Source organism: Magallana gigas, chromosome 8, assembly GCF_963853765.1.
Source record: "Magallana gigas chromosome 8, xbMagGiga1.1, whole genome shotgun sequence".
NCBI lineage: Eukaryota > Metazoa > Mollusca > Bivalvia > Ostreida > Ostreidae > Magallana > Magallana gigas.
In genome coordinates this window covers 43,043,743-43,068,548 of record NC_088860.1, presented here as the reverse complement: position 1 = coordinate 43,068,548, position 24,806 = coordinate 43,043,743, and the positions used below count along the sequence as shown (strand labels likewise).

The 24,806-nt window shown below is 33.6% G+C and overlaps 2 protein-coding genes across 2 annotated transcripts; both read left to right on the top strand.

Annotated features, from left to right (window-relative positions):
* Positions 1-2,830: 2,830 nt before the first annotated feature.
* LOC109618609 (heme-binding protein 2) lies at positions 2,831-6,484 on the top strand. The gene is made up of 4 exons (XM_066069293.1): positions 2,831-3,079; positions 3,527-3,656; positions 4,911-5,088; positions 5,649-6,484. The coding sequence occupies exons 1-4, from the start codon at positions 2,918-2,920 to the stop codon at positions 5,827-5,829; spliced, it is 651 nt and encodes a 216-aa protein (XP_065925365.1). The 5' UTR covers positions 2,831-2,917; the 3' UTR covers positions 5,830-6,484.
* A 3,021-nt stretch (positions 6,485-9,505) lies between these two features.
* LOC136271017 (E3 ubiquitin-protein ligase TRIM71-like) lies at positions 9,506-12,034 on the top strand. Its single transcript, XM_066070082.1, has 3 exons — positions 9,506-9,661; positions 9,772-9,977; positions 10,332-12,034. The coding sequence occupies exon 3, from the start codon at positions 10,373-10,375 to the stop codon at positions 12,032-12,034; it is 1,662 nt and encodes a 553-aa protein (XP_065926154.1). The 5' UTR covers positions 9,506-9,661; positions 9,772-9,977; positions 10,332-10,372.
* The last annotated feature ends 12,772 nt before the right edge of the window (positions 12,035-24,806 follow it).

The window sequence follows — 24,806 nt, the reverse complement described above, 5'->3', positions numbered from 1 at the left end:
AAATCAGTAGACTGTGCTTGGCCTGGTTTCGTTACTATATACATGAATAACACGTGACTATATATATACATTAATTGTTATACGTGTTCATCATGATTTATTTTGGAGTGTGTGCAATGAAATCCAAACAGCCGACTCAGTAGAATCTGTCTTACAATCAGAACTGGTCAATGTTTTATCAGTGGACAACCAATCTATCGAATTTTTTAGAGAGAGTGGAAAATCCAACATCAGTTAAGATTCTCGGGAGAGGAACGAATCATCTAGTTTAACCGAAGCAACTTCAATAAAAGGATCAAGAGCCACTGACTGTACACACCTGGACATGAATTGCATAGCTGATACCAGACCCAGATGCCGTTGATAAATTGGAGGAACTGCTTGACATTTAGGTTAGAGCCACATTAAGGAAAAGAATCAAACACCAAACACGCTAAAGAACATCGGCGTGGGTGGGAGGGGGTGTTAAAGAAAAAAATATTTATTTATTTTCTGGAGGAATTTATCTATTAGGTAAATCACGTACGTGTATTTAATTCTTAATGTGCATAGAAAATTTTCATTTGTTTATAAATCATGCATGCAATGATCTGTTGAGATAGCGACTGCCAAAATCTTAGTAAAGTTATGCACATAAATCTTTATAGGGGGGCAAACATTTAAAATCGGACTAAGTATGCAGCTTTAAGACACATTTGTGACAAACTCTTTCTTTAAAGAAGCGACAACGTGTATTGCGCGTCACTTAATTCCGGGTAGTTCGAAGCAGTAGCTTAACTGACACAAACAGTCTGACAAATTGAAAAACAATATTTTTAATGAATTAGTTCATTTTATTTCCCTTCTGTATAAAAATAGCACAGAAATCATCATTTAAGTCCATGCTTTTAACTACCTTTATTTAAACTTCATAAAACCTATATTCATCGCGTGTGTAAGTACACGCTATCTGTGAAAACACACAAGGACCCGAGGAGACCAGTATCAAAGCGAGACTATGAGGTAGTGCGTCTCATTGACATGCCTCTCATTGGCATGCCGAAATAGTTTATTTTGCAAACCATGAATAAAATTTGATATATTTAGAGACAAGTGTATTTTTTTAATCATAGAATTCCTATAGGTATCAGTGGGGACATATATGTAATAGCAGGGACAAGATGGCAACGAAAAGGGCAATTCTGGTATAAAGTGTCTTTAAAAATGTTAAACCTACAGTATTAACTAAGTACATGAATCATATATTGCGTATGGTCTTCAGTCTTCAATTTAATCCACATGTACTAAAAATGACAAATTAAATAGCCTACAATTTTTTTAATCAACATAAAAGGCATAAAAAGATATTTCAGCTTTCGTCAACAGAATGCTGATCACTTTTATTTAATTATAAAAGTACCATATAATTGGGATTTTTTGCGTAACATAAAAATTTGCAAAAATGAGGAAAACTTGTAGTTTTTTGCGTCATTCATTTTTTTGCAATTCTAACAATTTCTTATAGCACACAATAACGAATATATTTTTTGTGCATTTGATATTGGTTGCATGGAATGACTGCAAAAAAGCGAAAATTAGAACATCGCGAAAATCGCCCGATGTACGAAACCTTGCCAAAGTCATAACTATATGATGAAAGCAAAAATTATTTATCAGGAAGCACATGCACATGTTCATGACAAAGAATAAATTTTCATATAATGTATTCATTTAAAAAAGAATTTCAATGAGGTTTCACTTCAGCATTAAAGTTTTAAATATTGATCGTAAATAAAACAGAAAATGTTTAGTTCAATCAAAACTTACTTCATGTATTTATAAAAAGATATTGTATTTCACTATATTATGATTTTCCCATGAGAAAAGTTTATTCTTTTTGTTAGAAATATTTCAATTTCTAATATGAAGCACCAACGTTTTTATTGACGATTGTAAATCAAACATATTAAAAAATTCTCTCTCTCTCTCTCTCTCTCTCTCTCTCTCTCTCTCTCTCTCTCTCTCTCTCTACTTGAAGTAAGAAAAAACAAGATGCACAGGCGATATATCTTCTCTGTCCAAAAATTTAGAGCACTATAATATACCGGTATCTCGAAAACAAAGATTATAACTCGATAGTTTTTTACTTTGCACAATGGTTGATATGCTCACATATTGTAATATTTTCAAATAATTTAACAATGTACACTATTGACGATTCAGCAGTTTGCTTTTTCATTTACTAAAATAATGTATATTTGATTGAAAAATTATTAGCTGTTTATTTACTAAGTAATTTTAGAGTGTTTATATGTGAAGATTCGGCACCACTGGTTCCTGGCTTTTCAAGAGTGTTAAGGTGTGAAAGATTTGGCTCTATATGTAGCTGACCTTTAAGGAGAGTTTTGGTATATAATGAGATTTGGCGCTACCCCATATTCCTTTATGGAAGACACCCCCCCCCCCCCACCCCACCCCCAGCACAGTAGTAAACGATACAGTAGGCTAGAAACCAACAAACTCCTCTTTGATATTTGTATATTTTTTAGAATGCACCGACAAATTTATCAACACTCTTTTCGAGTAGGCATAGGCCAATTATCATAAACATGATCCACCACTCCGTTTCATGCAGCGTGCATGTCAACGTGACAAGGAGGAATCTCGGTCCCGATCTTCTAGGAAGCGTTGGTCAAAAAAACAATTTATACAATGTTATTATTAGTTATCAAAATAATTATTGCTTATTTATTACTTAAAGATAATTTTGCGTTTTTTATATTTCCAAAAAAGATGAAGTTACCGCAAATTTTAACGAAATATGAATCAAAATATATCGGGTTCGCTATTTAGCCAAAAGGAGTTACGCAACTTAAAGTTACAAAACTTTTCACGTGCCATTACTTTTCGTATAAAATTCGTCAACTGAACAGATACTATGAAGGAGTTAACTGTGACATCTCTATTTATCATTGTTTCTCTCACATCTACATTTGCAAATGTGTTAAAGTACGTTCCTATTGCCAAATCAGGGAAATGGCCGCCAAAATTCTGCAACAAATTGGACTGTCCTCGATACACGGTGTTGGAAACACACAAGGTAACTCATTATACATGCCACTAGTAAAGATGCCAGCGTGAGCTTCCAAACTGTCTCATTTACGACTTCGTACCGTTTAGAATATTAATTATCAAATCCAGAGTGTAATCAGAAACATTTATAATTTTTACGTCCCTGGTTTAATCTCTCTCTCTGTCTCTCTCTCTCTCTCTCTCTAATTTATAAGGTGTATATGTATGATCGAAAATTACCTAATAATATGAAGGCAGCAATAATATTCACAAGTAACAGAATATAAACAAATTTAAATATGAACATTTTTTATGTAAGTTTAATAAAGTCCTACATACAATCATACATGTACATGTTCTACATTGGATATTTATGATTTTCAAAATAGGCGCATTTAGAAACTGGCCCCAAAATATTTTATTGAAGATTCTCAAGGTATTTAACCATGATAACAGCTTGTGTTTTGACTGTCAGGAATATGAGCTGCGTCAGTACAGTGCATCGAGCTGGATGTCCACTAACACAGCAGGAGTGGACTACAGTAAGGCCTCCAGTACCAACTTCATGAGACTGTTCAGATACATCAGTGGAACCAACACCGACAGTGAGTAGAATTAAGCGTCGTTCACGTTTTTGTGTGGACTGGATGGTCGCATTTTATTTATCTCCTTAAAGGATTTTGGTCAAAAATTGTTTTTTTGATTTTAATGTTTACAATGCTTCAGTAAGGCATTTTTAATAGGCAACAAAATTTGATTGTCATTTGTGATTTGTTGAGTTATGAGCGAGTTACAGAGCCTACAATTCTTCGATATGTAAACAAAGCTTTTGTTTACATTTTGAATGTTGAAGTGAAAATTCCCATTTTAGACCTCAAATGAATGTGTTAATCGTTAGTTACTGTTTATTTATGCTTAAAATTAATAAAAAGATAGACAAATCAGCTTGAAAAAGATTTTTTACTGGTATATTGAACTTATGGAAACAAAAATAGGGCACGAGCCTTGTTTACATGACGAAGAATTGTGAGCCCTGCAGTATCTTGCTTAAAACTCATCGACTGGCACCCAAATTTCATTTGATCATTAGAAATGCATCCCTAAAGCATTGTAAATAATAAAAACAGAAAAATAAAATTTGACCAAAATCGTGACCATGCCCCTTTTAAAAGAGGAGCTTTGTATAAAATATATTTTTGTACATGTAAAAAAATTATAAAATTTAAAAGCTAAATTTATGAAATTTTATATTACTTAATAATATTTTATAGACAAAAAAAACTTGCATCAAAAAACTTATGGTAGATCTTTAATTTATTACGACGTGCATCACATTATTCACTTATATCTAATTTTTCTGGTTAGCAATATCACAATAACTCAAAATTAAAATGAAAACAAAGCTCCAAGACCTGCATTTTGAATCAGGTGTTTGTAGTTTTCAGTCACCTAGAAAGAAGAAACAATAATGAATTATGGAAAGTGGATAGACCATTTTTATTAGTCAGGGGTCCGTACTTCATTGATAAGCAAATTTCGGAATTTTTTTTTGAATTTTTTTTCTCTCAATGAAATGTTCGTAGCAGTGTCTCCTGAATGTTATTTTTAAAATGATTACTCAAGCATTATGTCATTTGGAGTTTTAAGGAGCAGAAGTCTAAAACTTTGATTGTTTATATCTCAAAATGGACAAGCATTTCGTAAATCACCATAGAGAATTTCATTTAAAAATTCAGAATCAATCAGACATTTTCAAAAAATTGTTCCATCCCTATATCTTACTCTCATGTATCAATGTAGTAAAACTCACCATAATTGTTGAAGAGAAGCATATGTATGGTGAATTTATTTATTACCAGAGAAGAAGATAGCAATGACGGCCCCAGTGCTGACTATGATCACGCCCGGTCAGGGCCCCGCCTGTGAGAACAACTTTACCATGTCATTCTTCATGTCCCCCGAAGTCAAGACTCCCCCCACCCCCACAGAGAAAGGGGTCTTCCCCCAGGATATGCCAAAGATGAACGTTTATGTGAGGTATAAAAAATGCTTGGTCTGCAACAACTGTATTTCACTTTTTGGATTCAACACTAAAGGATTTGTTTGTTTTTTATCTAAAAATAAATGTACTTACTTATAAATTAAAACATTTTTCCCAAATCTAATTACGTGCAAAATATACTCAAAAGTTTATTACAGTAAAACACGGTTATAACGAAGTCCCAGGGACGGGCAATTTTTCTTCGTTATAAGCGTAATTCGTTATATCCGTCAAGTTTACAACATATAATGCAGTCACGGGGAATGAAATTCACTTCGCTGTAAGCGTCAATTCATTATAAGCGTGTTCGCTATAACCGTGTTTTACTGTAGATGCTGTGAGCTATCACTGGCCCATCAGCGATAGGACACACACACTCTCTCTCTCTCTCTCTCTCTCACACACACACACACACACACACACACACACACACAAACATGCACACGCTCATAAACATTGTTGGTATGATTTTTTTTATTGAAAGATAAAACTGCAAACATATGTACCTGAAGAATTTACATCTTTAAATTCTTCACATGGCTGCAAATTTTTTTAGGTCATTTGGTGGATATGTTACAGACATTAAGGAGTGGATTAAAGAGGCCATTAAGCTCGGTCAGGCGATCGGGGACACCAGTAAATACCACACTGAGTTCTCCTACACTGCCGGTTATGACAGTCCATTCCGATTCCTCAACAGACACAATGAAATCTGGTTCATCGCCAAACAGCAATAGACATTTGCAACAATATTTAGGTCTGGAGACAGAATAAATTGTGCTCATTTCCAAGAAGTTAACGACAATCATTTAAAACAAGAATGTATCAAAGACTAAAAACAATTATTAGTATTTTAATCTGGCCCTTTTCCTTTAAAACGTAACATTTTCTGCATATGTTAAAGTGACCTCTAATGTTCATTAGATTCTTCAATCTTATCAAGAAATTAATATTTAGATAATGATATGCAGTATGCATATCAGTTGTACAAGATACCAGGTGCATACTTTTGATGAATTGATTTAAAGTAGGATTTGATAGATGGAGGACAATTTCTCAATTTAGCATGATGATCTAAGTGACTTGACTCAAATATATACATATTGTAAGTTTATATTCAAATGCACTATGCAAAATGCCCCAGTGGGGTATTTCTAAATGCAACTTTTGTATATATACTTTTCACGCATATCCATGTATATTGTGTAGTGTATCTGTTAAAACATAGATCTGTTCAAAACATTTGCATAATCATAATAGAGATTTTTGTAAACTTTTTATATGCATTGTTGTATTTTCACGTTTTTTGGATATTTATTTCTAAATGCTGCAATTTTTTTCTTAAGTGTTGTGATAATTATATTTTTTCTTCAAATAAAACAATTTTGTACATATGATTTTTTTCATTTTCCATTTCATGAAAAGGGAAATAACTCTGTACTGCCAAATTGATTCTAAGGTGTAAACTTAGTATTGCAACAGGCATATAATTTGAAATAAAGTGTGTGTCTTAAAAATCAATTTCTCAGGAACCCTTCTATAAGAAACACCAACACATGTATTAATACACCAACACTAAAACTGTGACCCGCAGGTCATTACTGGGGCTCCAAGAGGGTCAACATTTTGTAAAAAATATATAAAGAAAATAATTAAAAACTTCTGAAGAACGAAAATGCTAATAATTGTAGAATTACTACATAAGTATCCTCAGATAATGGAGATTCTAAAGAGGGGTTCAAAGTTCAACTTAGAAATAGATAATGTTTATAAATCTTCACTAGAACTATATAATGTTATAATTTAATAGAGAACTGATCAATATAAAGCAAGCATCTTCAGATAGTATTGGTTATATATACTCTAAACAATAACCCCAGGCCAAAACTCCAATATGGGGTCAAAGTTGAATCTAGAAACACATAAGAACTGCGATATTACAATTTGTGTGATTAAAACAGCAAACTCCAGGTTAATATTGTGACCCCAAGAAGGATTGAAAGTTCAACATTCAAATATATTGGGAAAATGTTTAAACTCCTCCTTCAATGGACTACAATGCTAGTGAAAATTGTAAGATTTCTATGCAAGCATCCTACTATTGTTAAGATTGTAAATTGTACAAAATGTGAACCCAGACTCTAATTGTATTGGGTTCCTAAAAGGGGTTCAAAACATCAAAGATCAACATAGAAACAAATAGGAACTAGAGGTACTGTGATCAAGCTCAAAAATGATACCCCTAGTTAAAAAATCAATAACTCAAGTATTTCTCTATTGGATGATAATGTATGCACTATTTTTCTTATTGTGACCTTGAACTTTCAAAAATGATCACAGCTCATGATCAGAACATATTTGAAGGTCACAGTTAACCTTTGTGTCAAATTTTAATTTGTTTTCTAATCATTTTCCTTTATAAAATATTGGCATTATATGGCCTAAACAGGAATTATGCATTTTTTTAACATGCACCATAAACTTTTACAACCAAACCTTAGTGAAGTTCCTGACACACGCTCAGGTCATAAGCAATCTCTATGTGAAGTAGGGACGTCCAATGTTTCTCCATAAGAAAGGTATAGACCAGACACAAATTATGAACCTTTTCTTCCTTATGACCTTGAACTTAAGCTTGGGTCAAAATCATGAAACAGCCTCAGGTCATAAGCAATCTTTGGGTAAAATGAGAACTTTCAATGATTCTGCATAAGAAAGATTTATAATAGACTGGACACAGATTTTACATTTTTCCTTCAAGTGACTTTGAACTTACCCTAATAACCTTGGGTCAAAATCATGACACACCAGGTCATAACCAATCTTTGGTCATAACCAATCTTTGCAATCGTGTGAAGTGAGAACTTCCAATGTTCTCTATAAGAAAGAGATATGGACTGGACTTGATTGCACAGACAGACAAACGGACAAGGTGATTCCTATTTACGATTAACACCCCCTCCTCCAAACTTTGTTTTTCGGAGGGGGGGGGGGGGGGATAAAAATCTTTGAACATCTTTCTTTTTTGTTTACTGCAACTTTTAAATTTGAAAATTAACACCCCATAGAAACCTACTTCATTTGAATCTTTAATACAATCAATGTATTCATGGTTAGTTTACATGCAGTGATTATTTTTAAAAAGTTTGAAAACCCAAACTGTACAATTCTATTGCAATGTAACACTATGTTTTTTGGTGGTTTTTTACTAAACTTCAAATGAAACATGTTAATTTAGATAACTGCTTGAAAAAGTTTATAATCCACCCTTTCTCAATTGCAGTCTGGGATTAAAGGTACCTCATTGCATCAAGACTTATACTTTTTAAGAAATCCTGTCACAAGAAGGCAATTTAAAATGTTTTATTAAATTGTTTGTATCAATCTATTTGGTTGAATATTATCATAGCTCAGTGGTTAAAGTAATTCAGGCTTATGAACCTCTTATCACAAGTTCGAATCCACCTGGCTGGGAGGCTTTTGTTCAAATCAACTGAATTTAATTTTTTACAATCATACTTTTTTATCTTAAATTGCATATTTTTTTACCTATTTGACACATAAACTTCTTATGCATCATGCTATCTATCATAATAAAGTAAATCTGAGAAAAAATTTCAAGGTGTAGAGAGTCACCTCAATATAACAAGTTTCACAGAATCACTTGACTGTAATTTATTAATCTGAGTAATGTTGCCATATAATTGTTTTAAAAAATGCATCAATTTTTTTTTGTTTTGCATGTATATACTACATATTAATTTAATGAGTTATAAAACTTTCAAGCCCAAAAAAAGTAAAAACAAAACTTGATTAGCCCATCATTCCTCTCTCTATTCTTTGGAAAAATACTTATTTCTTTGGTGCAAAATTATTAATTGCCATTGCCCCCATAACAAGTGTATACAGCTAATATCCATAACTCTTCAAAACATTTTGGTATGCTAGTTTAGCCTCCAAACTCATAATAATCATTTGGGTACACATGTCTATGCCGGTATTACTCCTACATTTGTTAGCTGATGATGGGAATTGAACCCATTCTTCATTCTGACAATAGAATGTGTGCACCATTACACCACACCAGCTTTATCACATGTAGCCTCAGCAATAATTGGTGTTTCTAGGGTACTGTAAGCTGACTATTAGACATCAGACAAGGTAATTCCAATTTAACCCCCACCCCCCATCCCTCACACACACACAACAACTTTTTCTTGTCAATGAATTCATTTCAATAAAAATATATAGCTAAGCTAAAAGATTTAATATTGTATATGTATCTACATACATTTTCATAAAAAAAATGCTATTTCTTTTTAAACCTAGCTCCTAACATGCAATGTGCATGTGACCTAGATTCTAGAGTACTCTGATATCTGATTTATCTGTCCTTATTTGTCATATTACAGGTGTGTACCTGACATTTAAATCTGAATCACGTGATCCTGTACAGGTAGGAGAAACAGGAACAATAAACACCTGCGACCCGCCATGTTGGATTTTTGAAGTTTTTTATGGTGGAAGTTGTTCTAAAATAATAAGTTCTGGCAGCCTTTGTACATGAAGGTAATTTTTTTTACTGTAATACATCAATTATTAATGATACTGATAAATGGACAAAGACCATCTGACGAGTTGATTCCTATGAGACTTATTTTTTACAACCTTAATTCTAGAGTTCGATACAGCTGAGAACAAATTGCCGGTATATTGTGCTGACAAAGGACAACAATATGTTATCTATACATGTAGATTGTGGACAGAGAATGCTGCAACTTTAAAATCCCATGTGTAGCTAAGGGACCAGGAACTAAGATTAAACACTTTGATCCCACCATGTTGGATTGTGACGTCTGTTAGTTTACCAGTGAAATTAAATTGAGTAAGTTCTTCAACTGACTTAAAATTGATTTGAAATTTGAAGTCTTTTTGTTGAATATAAACATTAAAAGACAAAAAAAACCAACATTTAACAAAAACCCTTATGATCCACTATGACCTTGAAATAAAATAGCATGTTAATTATAAGTACAATGTACATGTATAATACAATTAAATATTCAAAATACATGACATGACATGACAGCCTAAAATTGTTTCAATCCATTTTTATTAATATATTTGTAAATCTTTCTGTGTAATTTCAACATGCATGGGTACATGTCCCATATTATGTGTAATTACATGTTCCATATTATATGTATTTACATGTTTCATATTATTCTCTTCTGTTCAGATAAATGCCCTTCTAGATTGTAAAGAAAAAGTCTGCTTACAATGGACCCCTGGAACAGCGCCCAGGATGTTGTACGCTGCACCCTGTGTAAAACATCTATTGCCCCCATGTACTGTGAAGTTTGTCACATACATCTGTGTGGAAACTGTGTAGAGACACATTTCTCTGATTCCTCTAAAGTTCATAATGTGGTGCCACTAAAACAATACTTAACCACCCTGAACTATCCCAAGTGTAGGAAACACCCCACCAAACAATGTGAACTCCACTGTGAACAATGTGACATTCCTATTTGTGCACAGTGTATTTCTGGGGAACATTTGGGACATAAACCAGTTGACATTTTAAAAACCTTTGAAAGCAAAACGGAAAAGTTGCTTAAAGATTTGCAGGAATTAGAGAAATTAATTTATCCTAAATACAAAAAGATTGCATCCAACATCCCAGTGCAGAAAGCTGATCTGAGTAAAAACTCCCAGAAATTGACAACAGCAATCGACAAACAAGGAGAAGTCTGGCACAGAGAAATAGACACCATTATCACAAACCTGAAATCTAACGTGGAGGAAATGGAATCCAAACACCTGGTCGTCCTAAATAAACAGGAAGATGAAATCACACGCACCATTTCTGAAATAACACAGACCATTGCTGAACTGAAGAAGTTACTGAACTCCAAAGATGTCTGCCATGTCTCTGAGTACAAATCCAAGAATGCTGAATTCAGAAGATTGCCTCCTAAAATAAAAGTGTCCTTACCAAACTTTAGGCCTCAGAAAATCCACACAGATCAGCTGATTGAACAGTTTGGTTCTCTGTCAGCATTATCTTTTACAACAGAGGAACAAGACTACAGCATGCCGCCCCAGGGAGCCGAGTCCTCTCCCCCAGACCGGTCACTGATGGATGAACCCAAGGTCAACACAGCTATAAACACAGGGTATAGAAATCTATTCGGTGTGACGTGTGTGAATGATACAGAAGTATGGACGCTTGGTGATGACAGCATGATGAAACTCCTCAACCTGCAGGGAGAACGAGTGGAGTCCATCCAACCCAAGTCAGGGAACAGGCCACAGAACATAGCAGTGACAAGGAGTGGGGATCTAGTTTATACTGATTACAGAGATAGAACTGTGAACATAGTGAAGAATACACAGATACAGACAGTGATCAGACTACGGGGGTGGATACCTCTCGGTGTCTGTAGTACCTCCTCTGGTGACCTCCTGGTTGTCATGAACAGTGATGATAAACAATCCAAAGTTGTGTGTTACTCTGGCTCCACAGAGAAACAAAGTATTCAGTACGATGACAAAGGACAACGTCTCTATTCATCTGGTGGCACTAAATACATCAGTGAGAACAGGAACCTAGATATCTGTGTGTCAGACCTTGTAGCCCATGCAGTAGTGGTGGTCAATCAGGCCGGGAAACTCCGGTTTACCTACACTGGTCCTCCCTCTACTTCCAAGGGATCATTCTATCCACGCGGCATCACAACAGACAGCCAGGGTCGGATCCTGATAGCAGACTATAAAAACCACCGTATCCACATCCTGGATCAGGACGGACAGTTCCTCCGCTACATTGACAACTGTCATTTACAGGCTCCATGGGGTTTATGTGTGGACACCAGAGACAACCTCTTTGTGGCTGAGAGTGTCAGAGGTAAAGTGAAGAAAATCCAATATTACATGTAAATCAATTAACTGCATAAATTATATGTAAACAAATGAACCAAGTATACATTACATACTGTGTGTGAAAAAACTAAATGTAAAGAAACTGTTTACATCTGAATATACATGGTATATATTAGATAGGATTACTGTGTGATTATATTGTACATACAGTCAGCATTGCTGATAAATTACAGATATACATGTAACAACAGGGTCATGTCAATGTTCTGCAATGATCACTTCGTTCATATCTCATATCAAACATGTATCACGTGTAAACAACCTGACCGTATCTGTTGGATGTAAACACATTGTTTGACTGTATTTATATTACATGTAGGTTTCCATGTATTTAATTATTGTATGTTGGCAAACTATGAGCGTTTATTAAGAAATAAACAACGTTATTTAGTGAACATGGCGTTATGAATAGCAATTGCTCTGTTGGCATATTCCATGATGCGCGCTAGCGCATCATGGAAAATATGCCAGCAGAGCAGTTGCTATTCATAATGCCATGTTCACTAAATAATCGTTGTTTATTACTTATATTTGCATTTTACCACTCGCAAATACCCTGTATTAGCCTAGACCTTGACATTTAGCTATTACATCAAAAGTAAACATTCAGACTGTAATATATCTTTTTAATTCACATAGATTTGTTAACAGAATCAATGATATGTTATAACGGCAATTCCTTTAAAATGTTATCAAAAACATGTTTTAATATTACATGTAAATACGTCAATTCTAATGGAGTTGGAGAAAAACACATGATGTATCGTATATTGGTTTAAATCTATAACGTCATGGAAAAGTATATAATAACGTTACACCTTTATGACGTCATAGTATACTGACAGAGCAATTGCGATTATAGAGAAATAATTGCAGCTCCTCCGTATGGGCTTATAGTGGGAAAGAACAATGGAAATGCAAATATTATGATATGTTATTTTATATATAAACAAATTGTCCTTTCATATTACATGTAGACTGTCAATATTCTTGTATATTATATGTAGACAAATAGACAGTGTTTATGTCATTGTTACCATGTGTATTAAATGACTCAGTATTCATACTGCATGTAAACAAACTCTGTTTATTATTAGATGTATATAAGATAAAAGTTTATCTATAACATGTCAACAATCTGTGGGGGTTTTTTTTAACATGAAAAATGTAATGGTCTACATATTTATATGTTACATGTGGTTATTCAAAAATTCTGTTATGTGTATTAATGACAAAGGTTATTGGACATGTAGCACTCAATTCTTCACCAGCAATGGAGCGAGGCAACAATAGGACTGAGGCCCATTACTTATAAAGAGGAGTGATACAGGTATATTAACCCAAGTAGAATTCCAACTGTCTTAGCTAATTATCATTACTTACCTTTAAATCTTAAGAATTAGAGTAGTCGTGTGTGATTTTCTAACAGCCTTGTTTTCTCAGATAACTATTCAAACTTCAGAAAATCCACATCCAAAATATTTATAGGTCCTTGTTGTTTTTTCTGGGTTTTTTTTTTTTTTGCTGAACTAATCAGATGTTTCTGAAAAATGATATTAAATAGTGAGTATATTTACATGATGATGTTTTGAATGTATTTTTGTGAGCTTTCGTTAATAAAAATTTAAACCAAAGAAATTATATTTTCAAATCAACATATTGACTATTAAATATGGTATTCAATACACGAGTTAAAAATGTCATTAATGTCATCTAATAAGTGGATGACCCTCTCTCTCTCCTTAATGCACAGGCCTCTGAACTTCTATCAAAAAGCCATTTAATAAATGTCTGGTTAAGTTGATATATATACCCTTTAAATAAAGACATACACCAGGTACACAACAAGTTTTTTACCGACGTAGGCCAGTGGCAAGAATATGTAAACAGTTACGCTTGATTGCATCTATACTTTGGCGCATTTGAAACCTTTGGAGTTATAGAACAACAGTTAAATCAATTTTGGACACAGTTCAGAATGCTAAGGTCAATTAAGCACTGCAAATAAAAAAGAAATCAGCTGCCAGTGAGGGGGGGGGGGGGGGTTTAAAAAGTTGTTGGTTACCAGGTATATAGATTTGTTACAGATTCATACTATAACCATGAAAACTGTATTGTGATATTTTCGCTAGGCAAGGGTGACGATACGTGGTGTTTCTCTAGTCACTGATACACACAGTGAATCATCTTGTAACATCGCCTTTGTCATCAAAATGAAATCGTAACTGTGTTCAAATTTGTGATGTAATTATTAATAGTACTGGTGTTTAACTAATTCTCGCCAGGTACAATTTTTTGGCCAGTGCATTGTTACGTCATTTTTCGTATATAATTTTATGTGGTAACAATGCACTGGCGAGAAATGGTTCTTAAATTGAATTGAACTGAATTGGTCGTATGCCACTAGCTATATGAAATCAACCCAATTTTAATTGCGATATATTTCAGGTATTGATAAAACAATTTAAGAAAATTAAGTGTGATAGCACTCCCTGTGTTTGTTCACGTTCTCTGTAAAATTGATAAAGACAATTTAGTCTCAAATGTCTTTTTTTATAATGAAATATATTTTTTGTGGCAAATCAGGCAAAAATGGTGTTTTTAAAAAGCTATGTTGCCCTATGTAATAAATATAATAAAACATTCTTTTTCACATATTTGCACCCTGTAACATTATTATGCTCGAGACAACAATGTCAGAGGACATTTGTGTCTCGGGTTGATACAAGTGCCTGGCATGCAAAATATCGAAATCGTTAAAAAAGCCAGAAAATGTCAAGTATTTTGGACTAATGGGGGATACAATTTAGAGGGGCCTATGCGCCTAGAGGCCTGTGCTCGAGAAGAAAGAGTATGACAACACACGCTTTTTTGAAAATAACACAGTGACTGCACAATGTTGAAACATAAAATAATCCATATAGTAATCATATGAATTATACACAATATAAAGTACCAGACAGTCATGCATTTCTTTGTGTAAAAAGGTAGTCCATCTTCATCCTCCAGACGACAAGTCATTGTATTCCGAACCCGACCTTGAAATTTCAGAATTGAATTTTTCATTTTTTTTTTTTTTTTTTTTTTATTCACTCAAAAATTTAATATAATCAAAGTTGGTGGTTTTTTTCCTTTCCTTCATTTCCTTCGTAGACAATGTCACATGTTACGCAAGTTGCATGGAACCCCAATTTAAATGGCTTAAAAAAATTTGTCATGGAGAAAGAAAGACATTTTGTATTTTTTTTCCATCGAAAATTAATCTTGTCCAATTTTCTTCATTGTAAGCTCTGAAATGCCCGAAACAATATAAGCTAGACTGTGTTACAGGCACCAAGGATCAAGGCCGGGGTGGGGGCAGCATTGGCGGATCCAGAGGGGGGGGGGGGGGGTTCCGGGGGTCGGAACCCCCCCTTTCTCTGGGACATATGATTTTTTTTTTTTAAACTTCTAATGCATATTTAAAGGCAATTTTTCCCATTTATAATATAAATACTGTTATATTATCTCAAATAAATATTGCTTATCTAAAGATTTTTTCACAACGTACCGTAATTTACATGTATTTCTGATATGTAAAACCCTAACTATTTTTTTTTTCGAAAAAAGTACTCCCCTTCAGCATCCGGTGTTCACTTCCATGAGAAAACATACAGTTTGAACTGATAAGCCATCGAGTAAAACGGTGTTCAAGTACGAGTACACACATTCGTTTTACTTTTAAAAGCTGCTTTCAAATGTATTGTTTAGTTAACTTAAGTAATTATAATAAAAAAGTTTTACTTCGTTTCATACGAAAAAAAAGAAAAATAAAGAGAAAATTAAACCCGCTTATGCGGGTTATGCTATTTTTCTGGAATGCTAGATACCTTCATATCCACATGAAACACAAAAGAAAGCCTTTTTTGTTTTGTTTCCGAGAATCGGATATTATGTTTCAAAAATACCGTGTAAGGGGTTGATATGTAAACCATTATGAAAATGCACAACTTTTTAAAACTTTCCTGAATATGTTCGCATCTGTACTAGTGCCGGATGATGTGGCGCACCCATTACAGAGGTCACATCAATTAAGTTCCCTGGGACGACTATATTGCTTGTACAATTGTATTACACGTGTTCCATCTATTCAGCAAATAAACTATAATCCCAATTTAATTTTTTGTCATATCCTATCATTTATATCTTTCTTTAAGAAGGCAATCGATAGGATAAAAATCGATAAATAGTTCAGAATTTACACATCAAAAACATAAAAAAATACCAAAAAATCCTTTTTATAATTATAGCTTGTCGGAATTAGTCTGAATTATTTTTTGTTTCTCAGTGTTTTTTTCTATTAAGCACAGGCGCACGTTCTCATTGCTGTAGTCTTGGGGGTTTTTTTTAAGGCTAAAAATAATGCAAATCTTCCTTACCTAAACCAAAACGCTTAATAAATTCAGTGCACTCTGATATTAAAATAGATATAAAATAGATATTGACGAAATAACTGTTTATTAAATTTACGCACGGAGAACGTTTAAAAGGCCTTGTTTATTGACAAATAATGATTTTTGTACGCATTGATGTTCATCAATTGGAACCCCCCCTTTTTCAAATTGCTGGATCCGCCTCTGGGCAGGCCCCCTGGCCTCACCCCTGGCCACTAGCTTTATCTCCCAGCGGGCGCGTCTTTTAACCACAATGAACCGCAATAAAACCACAATGAACCTAATTAACTTAACTAGGGTGAGAATTAGTCTTTTACAGGTAAATAATTCCTTTCAATTTTAATTCTACCCATTTGACGGCAGATTATATGTCAAAGAATTTTAAAATGCTGTTAAAAATTGTCTCCTTTATTTGGCACATGCACAAACCTTATACCTCAATATTTTATTTATCTCTTTCAATTGTTCAAAACAACTTTTATACACATGTAGATAGATGTTTAAAAAATAGTAGCAATTAAAAAACTAATAGATACAAGGTAAATTTTTAAATTTAATATAATCAAGACCTTAATTAATATTGTTATTTCAAGCTTATATGATTAGCTCTGTTTTCGTAAATGTTTTATCTGTTTAATTTTAAAGTATAATCAGTCGTTTCCCTTAAACTCTAGATTATTTGATCATCTGATGAAAAAAATTTAATATATACAAGGTAATCTTTTAACAGCATATATAAAATATATATATATGGACATAAAAAATAAAATGTTCATGTCCACCCCCAACTTTTACGGCGCGTATGAAGTATGGAGAATCAAGAGAAAATGAGGAAATTAACAGTGATTTTGGAGCTATAGGTACAGGATGAGTCTACCCCTCCCCGTTTTTAAAACGATTTTACGTGCCTGAGTTATAGACATGTGTACCAATTGTTATAATTTTTAGTTCAAGACAGAGAATAAATTGCAAGCGCGTATCCAAAAAAAATAATCTTGATGGGGGAGTTTGGGGTGGTCCGTTGGGGCTAATTTTGATATTTTTAAGATATAAAAATAGATATCTATAAAACAAGGCCTACTTATTAGATCTATGATGAATTTTGGTTAAGTCTTGATGTAGGATTTGTTAAACATGTATGAAGGACAATTTCTCAATCCAGCACATGATCTATAAGTGACTTAACTCAAATAGGCACGGCCATACCTATCGTAGATCTATGATTAAATGCACCATGCAATATGCCCCTGTGGGATATTAACAAAATGCAAGTTTTGTACAGCTAGAATTATTTTCCCCCATATGCATGAATTATGTGCAGCTTTTTTGTTAAGACGTAGATCTGTTTAAAACATTTGAATGGATCATCTGAGATATTTTCAAAAACTATATAATGCTGCGCATTGTTCCTATTTAGATTGTTGGATATTCATTTTGAAATGCTACGTGAACATTTTTTTATAGAGATGTGGTTATTTTTTCTTTCTTGAAATAAATCAGTAATTTTGTACAAAGGGGGATATTTCATTGTTTTTTTGTGGGTTTTTTTTCGTGATTTTTTTTCGCTTTTTTAGTTCAATTATTTCAATTTCAAGAGAAGGGGAACATTTCTGCACTGACGATTTCATTGCAGACCGGCACATTTTGGCAGACACCTGACGTTACAAAGTTTTCTCATAATAAAAAAAATACCTTATATGGATATAATTAGATATAGGATATTTTGGCTGTGTATCTGGATTTTTATTTTTGACGACTTGTTTAATTGACATAAACTAGATGTTATTTTACATGTCGTTGTATGCACGTATAGTATACATAGCCGTTGGTACCGGGGGAACAGCAGTAAACCCCTCCTCCTTTTCAAGGATTTTTAAAAAAAAATTCTTGTCAAGATTTCGGATGAGATTAACCGCCCCTCTCTGCCTGCCCACCCACCCACCCTCACACACACACACACACACACACACACACACACACACACACACACACACACACACCGACGTTTATGTTATATAATTTTGGTTTAATGTATAGGCGACGTGGTAGGATGAACATTCTTCCAGTTGATGTTCATAACAAGAGATGCATGGTGAACTTTGAACAGATGAAAAGTAACCTGTATGCATACACAACTTTATGCAAAATTAAATTTATACCTGTGGATGATGTCTGTGAGCGTATATGTTCTGTTTGTAATCCTCAATAACTTAATCAAATTATGCATGCTATTTTAGTTTACCTGGGTCGCTCAGGTGAAACGTTGCTATCTGCTTTCGTCCATTGTTGTGCGTCGTGAATTTGAACATTTTCAGCTTCTTCTCTGAAATTACTAGAGTTATATTGACCACATTTGGTGTCTAGCATTTAAAGCAGGACAGCTAGTAGGAAACAGTAATAGGGATATTTTTGACACCATCCCTAGGGGCCATACCTTTTGGGTATAAACTCCGAAAATTGATGCAATTTATAGAATTTTCTTCACTACAAGATTACAGTCTAATTTATAATAGTCGTTATCAAAATATACAGTCTGATATGATAATCTGTACTACATAATTCTACTTCATCCTATTTTCATTGTATATGTATACTAATTTACTATTTATTTACTACTTATCTATTCATTTATAAATGTACCTCTGACTTTTGAACTGTGTATAACGATTGACTTCATGTACTTTTTCATGGTTTGAGTGAAAAAACTAAATTGAAAAAATTGAAAATACAGAAATTGTGAAGTTTATGTCCCTATAGTCAGGAATTATGATGTTATAGAGCGGGGCGCTGTTGGAAAAATTTGAATGTACATGCATTAAATCTTTAATTAAAATCGTTTTTTAGCCCCTCTATACATAATACATGTATATCTAGCGGGGACACTAAATGCATGGTTATAATGAACAAAGAGGGTTCGTTCTTCTAGATTAGTGAAATTAATGATTCCGGGTCAGGATACGTGGGTTTGTAGCTAGCTTGTTTTGGTTTTGGGGTTGTTCTTTTTTTTTGATGGGGGTGGGGTGGTCTGATATTTTTCACTTAATAAATGACTTATGTGCGATGTCTTAAATCCTTGTACTGTTTCTTTACATCTAAAAGTAATAATAGTCTACATAAATGGTCAGGGGATGAACATGGGAGTTTTTCTTCTGTATATCTTGTCAGTGGAAATGCGATAACTTTAACATGCCTGCTGGTCAGTTCATAATTTATGCAATTTATGCAATTCTCGCTGATCATAATTCTCCAGTACTAAACATTTATTTGGAAAACCAGTATACCAAACGATTTATTTTCTCGACCCTTCGTTACTTTTATATGAATCTTGCTTTTTCATCAAAACGTTTTACTCTCTCAGTTTATAATACATCATCTTTTATCTGGAAGAAGAGGGGGGGGGGGGTATTATTCGTTTTAACTTCAATTTCACTCTTGATTTCCTTATCTTCTCTTCCATTTCTTATATGCTCCCCAAAAAAGTTGGGGGGGGGGGGGCAACTCCGCTTATAATTCAATATTATAAAAATTCAAAAAGTGGGGGGGGGGGGGGGGGCTGCCCCCGGTGCTACATGCCTGCAATTAAAAACTTTTTAGTGGTTCATGCAGGTATGATGGTATAGTGATATAGCAAAAAAAAGTATGACGATCGCTACCTTCATAGCCCCCATCAAATATTAGAGAAAATGTTTTATTGTTTACACTTACAACTTTCTTTTAACTAATTAATGAATTAATCGTAAAGAGTAAGTAAAAGTAACTAATCTAATGTTAGGTACATGTATAACAGTAGGTTGGATAGAGAAAAAAATGTCGTTCTTTTATGTATGGGAATTTGAGTCTGACGTAATTTCATGAAGTCAGTGAATTCTAGGTTGCTGAATGCTTTGACCGATCAATAAACTGGTCAGAACTGTATTGTATAGATTTCAGTCCCGTATTTTTTTTTATACAGTTGTGAATTGCAATCGGATTTCTAAAGAAATAGGGTACAAAATTAAATACTCCGTAGTTGTAAATATCTAATTATTATATGTTGCCATTCTGCAGATGCCTTACGTGGTTGAATCATACTCAGGTGACTGTTAAGGCCCTTAGACCTCTTATCAATGTGAAAGGGTTTGCTTTATTAACTTTGGTTTGTTACAGGTTGGTGTGCGTCAGCCCCACTGGTATATATTATCATTTTGCTGTAAACGAAGAGTATTCATGTTCTCATTTTGTTTGATTTTTTTTTCAATATTTCAAACTGCAGAGTTAAAGTAAGGTCCCCGATACCTGCCAAGAAGAGTTGTGATATATAACCCTCAGACTTTGATAGATCCAACACAAGTGCCCCCCCCCCCCCCCCCCCCCGGCCCTCCTTGAACAAACATGTTAACACATACCCGAACACGTATAATTTAAATCTTTTGAACCCTTAGATAAAATAACTTGTTTTTTTCCATTGTAACTCCATTGAAATGTCATTGGTTTTCCAGGGTTTTTTTTTTTTAAATACCATTGATTGTGATTTATTTTTCTTGTGCCTTCATCTGACCAGTTTTATGCCTACATGTACCAGTTAAATAGTAGGCTCTTCACTGGACATAATTACACATTTCTCCATGAGCAAACACTATTATACGCTACCTATATAACGAGAACATTTTGCTGAAAACCTGGGTGCACACACTATCATCCACCATGGTTATCTGTCCGTGCTCAATCATGCATTTAATACCCTGGTCAACTCATACAACCCGCACAAAGAACCTAGTTGACAAGAAACGAAAAAATGTTGCATGAAGGTAAGCATTACATTATCAATATTTGGAATATTTGGATAAAAAAATAATTATTTCTTGTCTTTTTTTCTAAATTGTTGGAATAATACAACACTTGAATATTATTGTTTTCAATTATCGTATTAGCAACTGAGTTATATAATATTTTAAGAATCATATCCCAAAAGGAACCTTCTACCCAAGCACAAGTGAAACATTATTTCTGTAATCATTTTATTCAAATCATTTCATTCAAACCATGAAATGGTACATGAGGTCAATCAGTATATACAGTTCAAAAGCCAGAGGTACATTTTATAAATGTATAGATTGGTAGTCAATAAATAGTTAATGAGAATAAATATAGTTACAATATATACAATGAAAATAGGATGAAATAGAATTATGGAGGACAGACTAATATATCAGATTGTATATTTATCATCAAGATATTACCATGTATATGTCTTAGTGTCAACAGCTCTTTACATTCAAGAATACATGTATAATGGAATTCGTCAGCAATTTAACCTGAATTACAGTGTTTACATACTCTTTGGTTTAAGGGAATAATTTGCCATCTCCCAGTCTCCACTTGGAGATGGTGGTTTGAGCTATAAGTTCAAGGATATCTCCCCAAATTATATAATTTTTCACCAGTTAAGCTTAACTTTAAACTTGTATTTCGGAATGTAGAGGTAATAATTTAAAGATTTTCAATTTTTTTATATATATTTAATATTCTTTGGCATGCAAAATAAATACACATTGAGTTTATTTGTTAAACAATAAAACGGGTTTTTTTCTGTGATTCATGCGGGATGTGAAAATGGCGACATTCAAGAAAAGTTAAATTAACTGTTAATGTAGACAGTACGTTAGCTAAAAGAAACAACCAAATCGTATCCCATAGAAATTTGAGTCTGACATCATGATTATTTCGTGCAGTCTATGGAACGCCATAGCTGCCTTAAGGTCAATTTCATATCATATGAATGGGTATATCTTTTATATGCAATAGTAATATCATTATATGCAGTGGTAACATCATTATATACAGTGGTGACATCATTATATACTGTGATTTCGCCATTATATTCAGGGGTAAAATCTTTATATGAAGTGGTAACATCATTACGTTATGTCGAAAGATCATTATGTGCAGTGGTTTATTCATTATATGCTATGAATAAATCTTTATATGATATGATAAACTCATTTCATACAGAGCTATACTCATAATGAACTATTGTTCAATCGTTGTGTTATATGGTACACTCTTCATGTGCAGTTGCAAAATCCTTTTATGCAGTGCAACTTCTTGACATTAGATGATAAGTTCATTATATGCAGTACTAACATCATGGTATGGTGTATTAAAACCATTATGTATGGTGGTAAAACCTTTATGTATTGTGGTGAAAGCTATACATGCAATTGTAAATCCTTTATATGATGTGGCAATTTTATAATATGCCGTTGTTGAGTCATTATGTTATGAGGTCAGTTCTTTACATGATGTGATCATTTCATTATATGGAGTGGTAACTTCTTTATATGCAGTCGTAACTCTTTATGATGAGGTTGTAAACTGGTTCTCGCTGAAAAGTTTTAATGGGGAGGAGGTTCAGTTTAATTTTGAAAAAGATGCCGCGTTCATTGTGACGAGGCACATTTCCAGGTCAACTTGTCGTTTGTTTTGAAGAGAGAGAGAGAGAGAGAGAGAGAGAGAGAGAGAGAGAGAGAGAGAGAGAGAGAGAGAGTGTGTGTTTCTCTGTTCTTGATACATCGATGTGTGATAAATCGAATGAAGTTTTAGTAGAGTACGCGTTTAATTTTAAAAGTAAAACAAATTTCAAAAAATGATTGTACTTTGTGTAGAAATTTAATACCCCCCCCCCCCCCTTGCTTCTAGATCCGCGCATGCAGTTAAGTACATGTAGATCACTTTATGTATCTTGATATTAACATAGAACAATTTGATTTCTACTTGCTATCGTGTTTAAAATAAACATGTAGTTCTTCGGAGCTTAATTAATTAATCTAATTCTGTCTATTCAAAAACGTTTAAATCGAGTTACTTTGTTCTTGATTGTTATTGAAAATAATTTTAATAACATCCATATAAACCGTGGCGCTTGGAACAAACTTATCTGTATTTTGCTGATTCATAAATTTTTGCACGGCTTGCTTTTAACGATGTCGAACAATATGTACATATATTTTGAAAACGACATATTTACAAAAAGATACATTAAATTTCTCGATTAATGCGTTACTTTGTTTTAAAACCCCTCGTTCAGCAGCAAAGGATTACAATTCATGTTTATAATGTGAACAAAGTCGGTAACGTTGAAGAAAATCAGCACACATGTAAAATAATATAATGACAAGCGTTTTGAAACTTATTTATCCGGACATTAATTATTTTCAAAACCATCGGAATAGAGGTATTACCTTTTCGTGCGATCAAAAATTAATTTTAAAAATACTAAGAAGTTAGTCTCGGTGATTATTCGGCCATCCTGCGTAACCACTCGGCTATATACTAGACACGATGAAATTTGCGATTTTTTTAACTTTGGAGGTTTTTTTTTTTTCAAAGTTTAATTGTTAAAAATATGCCTCTTTGAAACAAAAATTGGATATGCCATGAAACCAGTCACATTTTACAATTTGTTTAATGCATGGGGGTTTGAACGGGGGTGGGGGTGGGTCGCAGGGAGGACCCCGCCCTAAAAAAATTCAAATTTCTTAAATTCCCATGAAATTACCAAACATTTGCCTCGAGCCCACCTCCCCCACTCCTTCGGCAAACTTCAGTATTCATATTGCACCCCCCCCCCCCCGAAAAAATTTTCTGGATCCGCGTATAAAATGGTTTTATAAAAATGATATGAAGATATCTGCAACAGCTTTATGAAAAATAACACAGGAACTGCAACACCTTCTTTGTAGGATTTAAAATACAAAAATATTTAAAGAGGTTAACACCAACCAATTTCTTTATTATTTCTTAAAAATCAAATGAATTTAAAAAAAAAATGAAAACGAATTTTTATATATGTCTATGAATGAAAATCTGTCTTTTCCTTTTGTGTTGGAGGCATTGATCAGCGAGGAGTAGCACCTACCTAGTACATTGAAACAAAGGTATTTTGACTTTGATTGCTTGATTTTTTGTAATTTCTTTTACTTTTAAATTAAAAGCATGCTCTCTAATAATACATAAAATAATAATACATTCGATTTTTCACATAAAATGGGTTCAATGATTGATATTATGATATCGATGTTAAAGGACAGATAAACTCTCTTTGTCTCTCCCTCTCTCTCTTTCTCTTCAAAACAAACGACAAGTTGACCAGGAAATGTGCATCGTCACAATGAACGCGGCATCTTTTTCAAAATAAAACTGGACCTCTTCCCCCATTAAAAATTTTCAGCGAGAACCAGTTTACAACCTCATCCACAGGGGCATCGTATCCGCTCTACACTCTATGACATATATATATAATAATATATATATGTCATAGAGTGTAGAGCGGATACGATGCCCCTGTGCCTCATCAT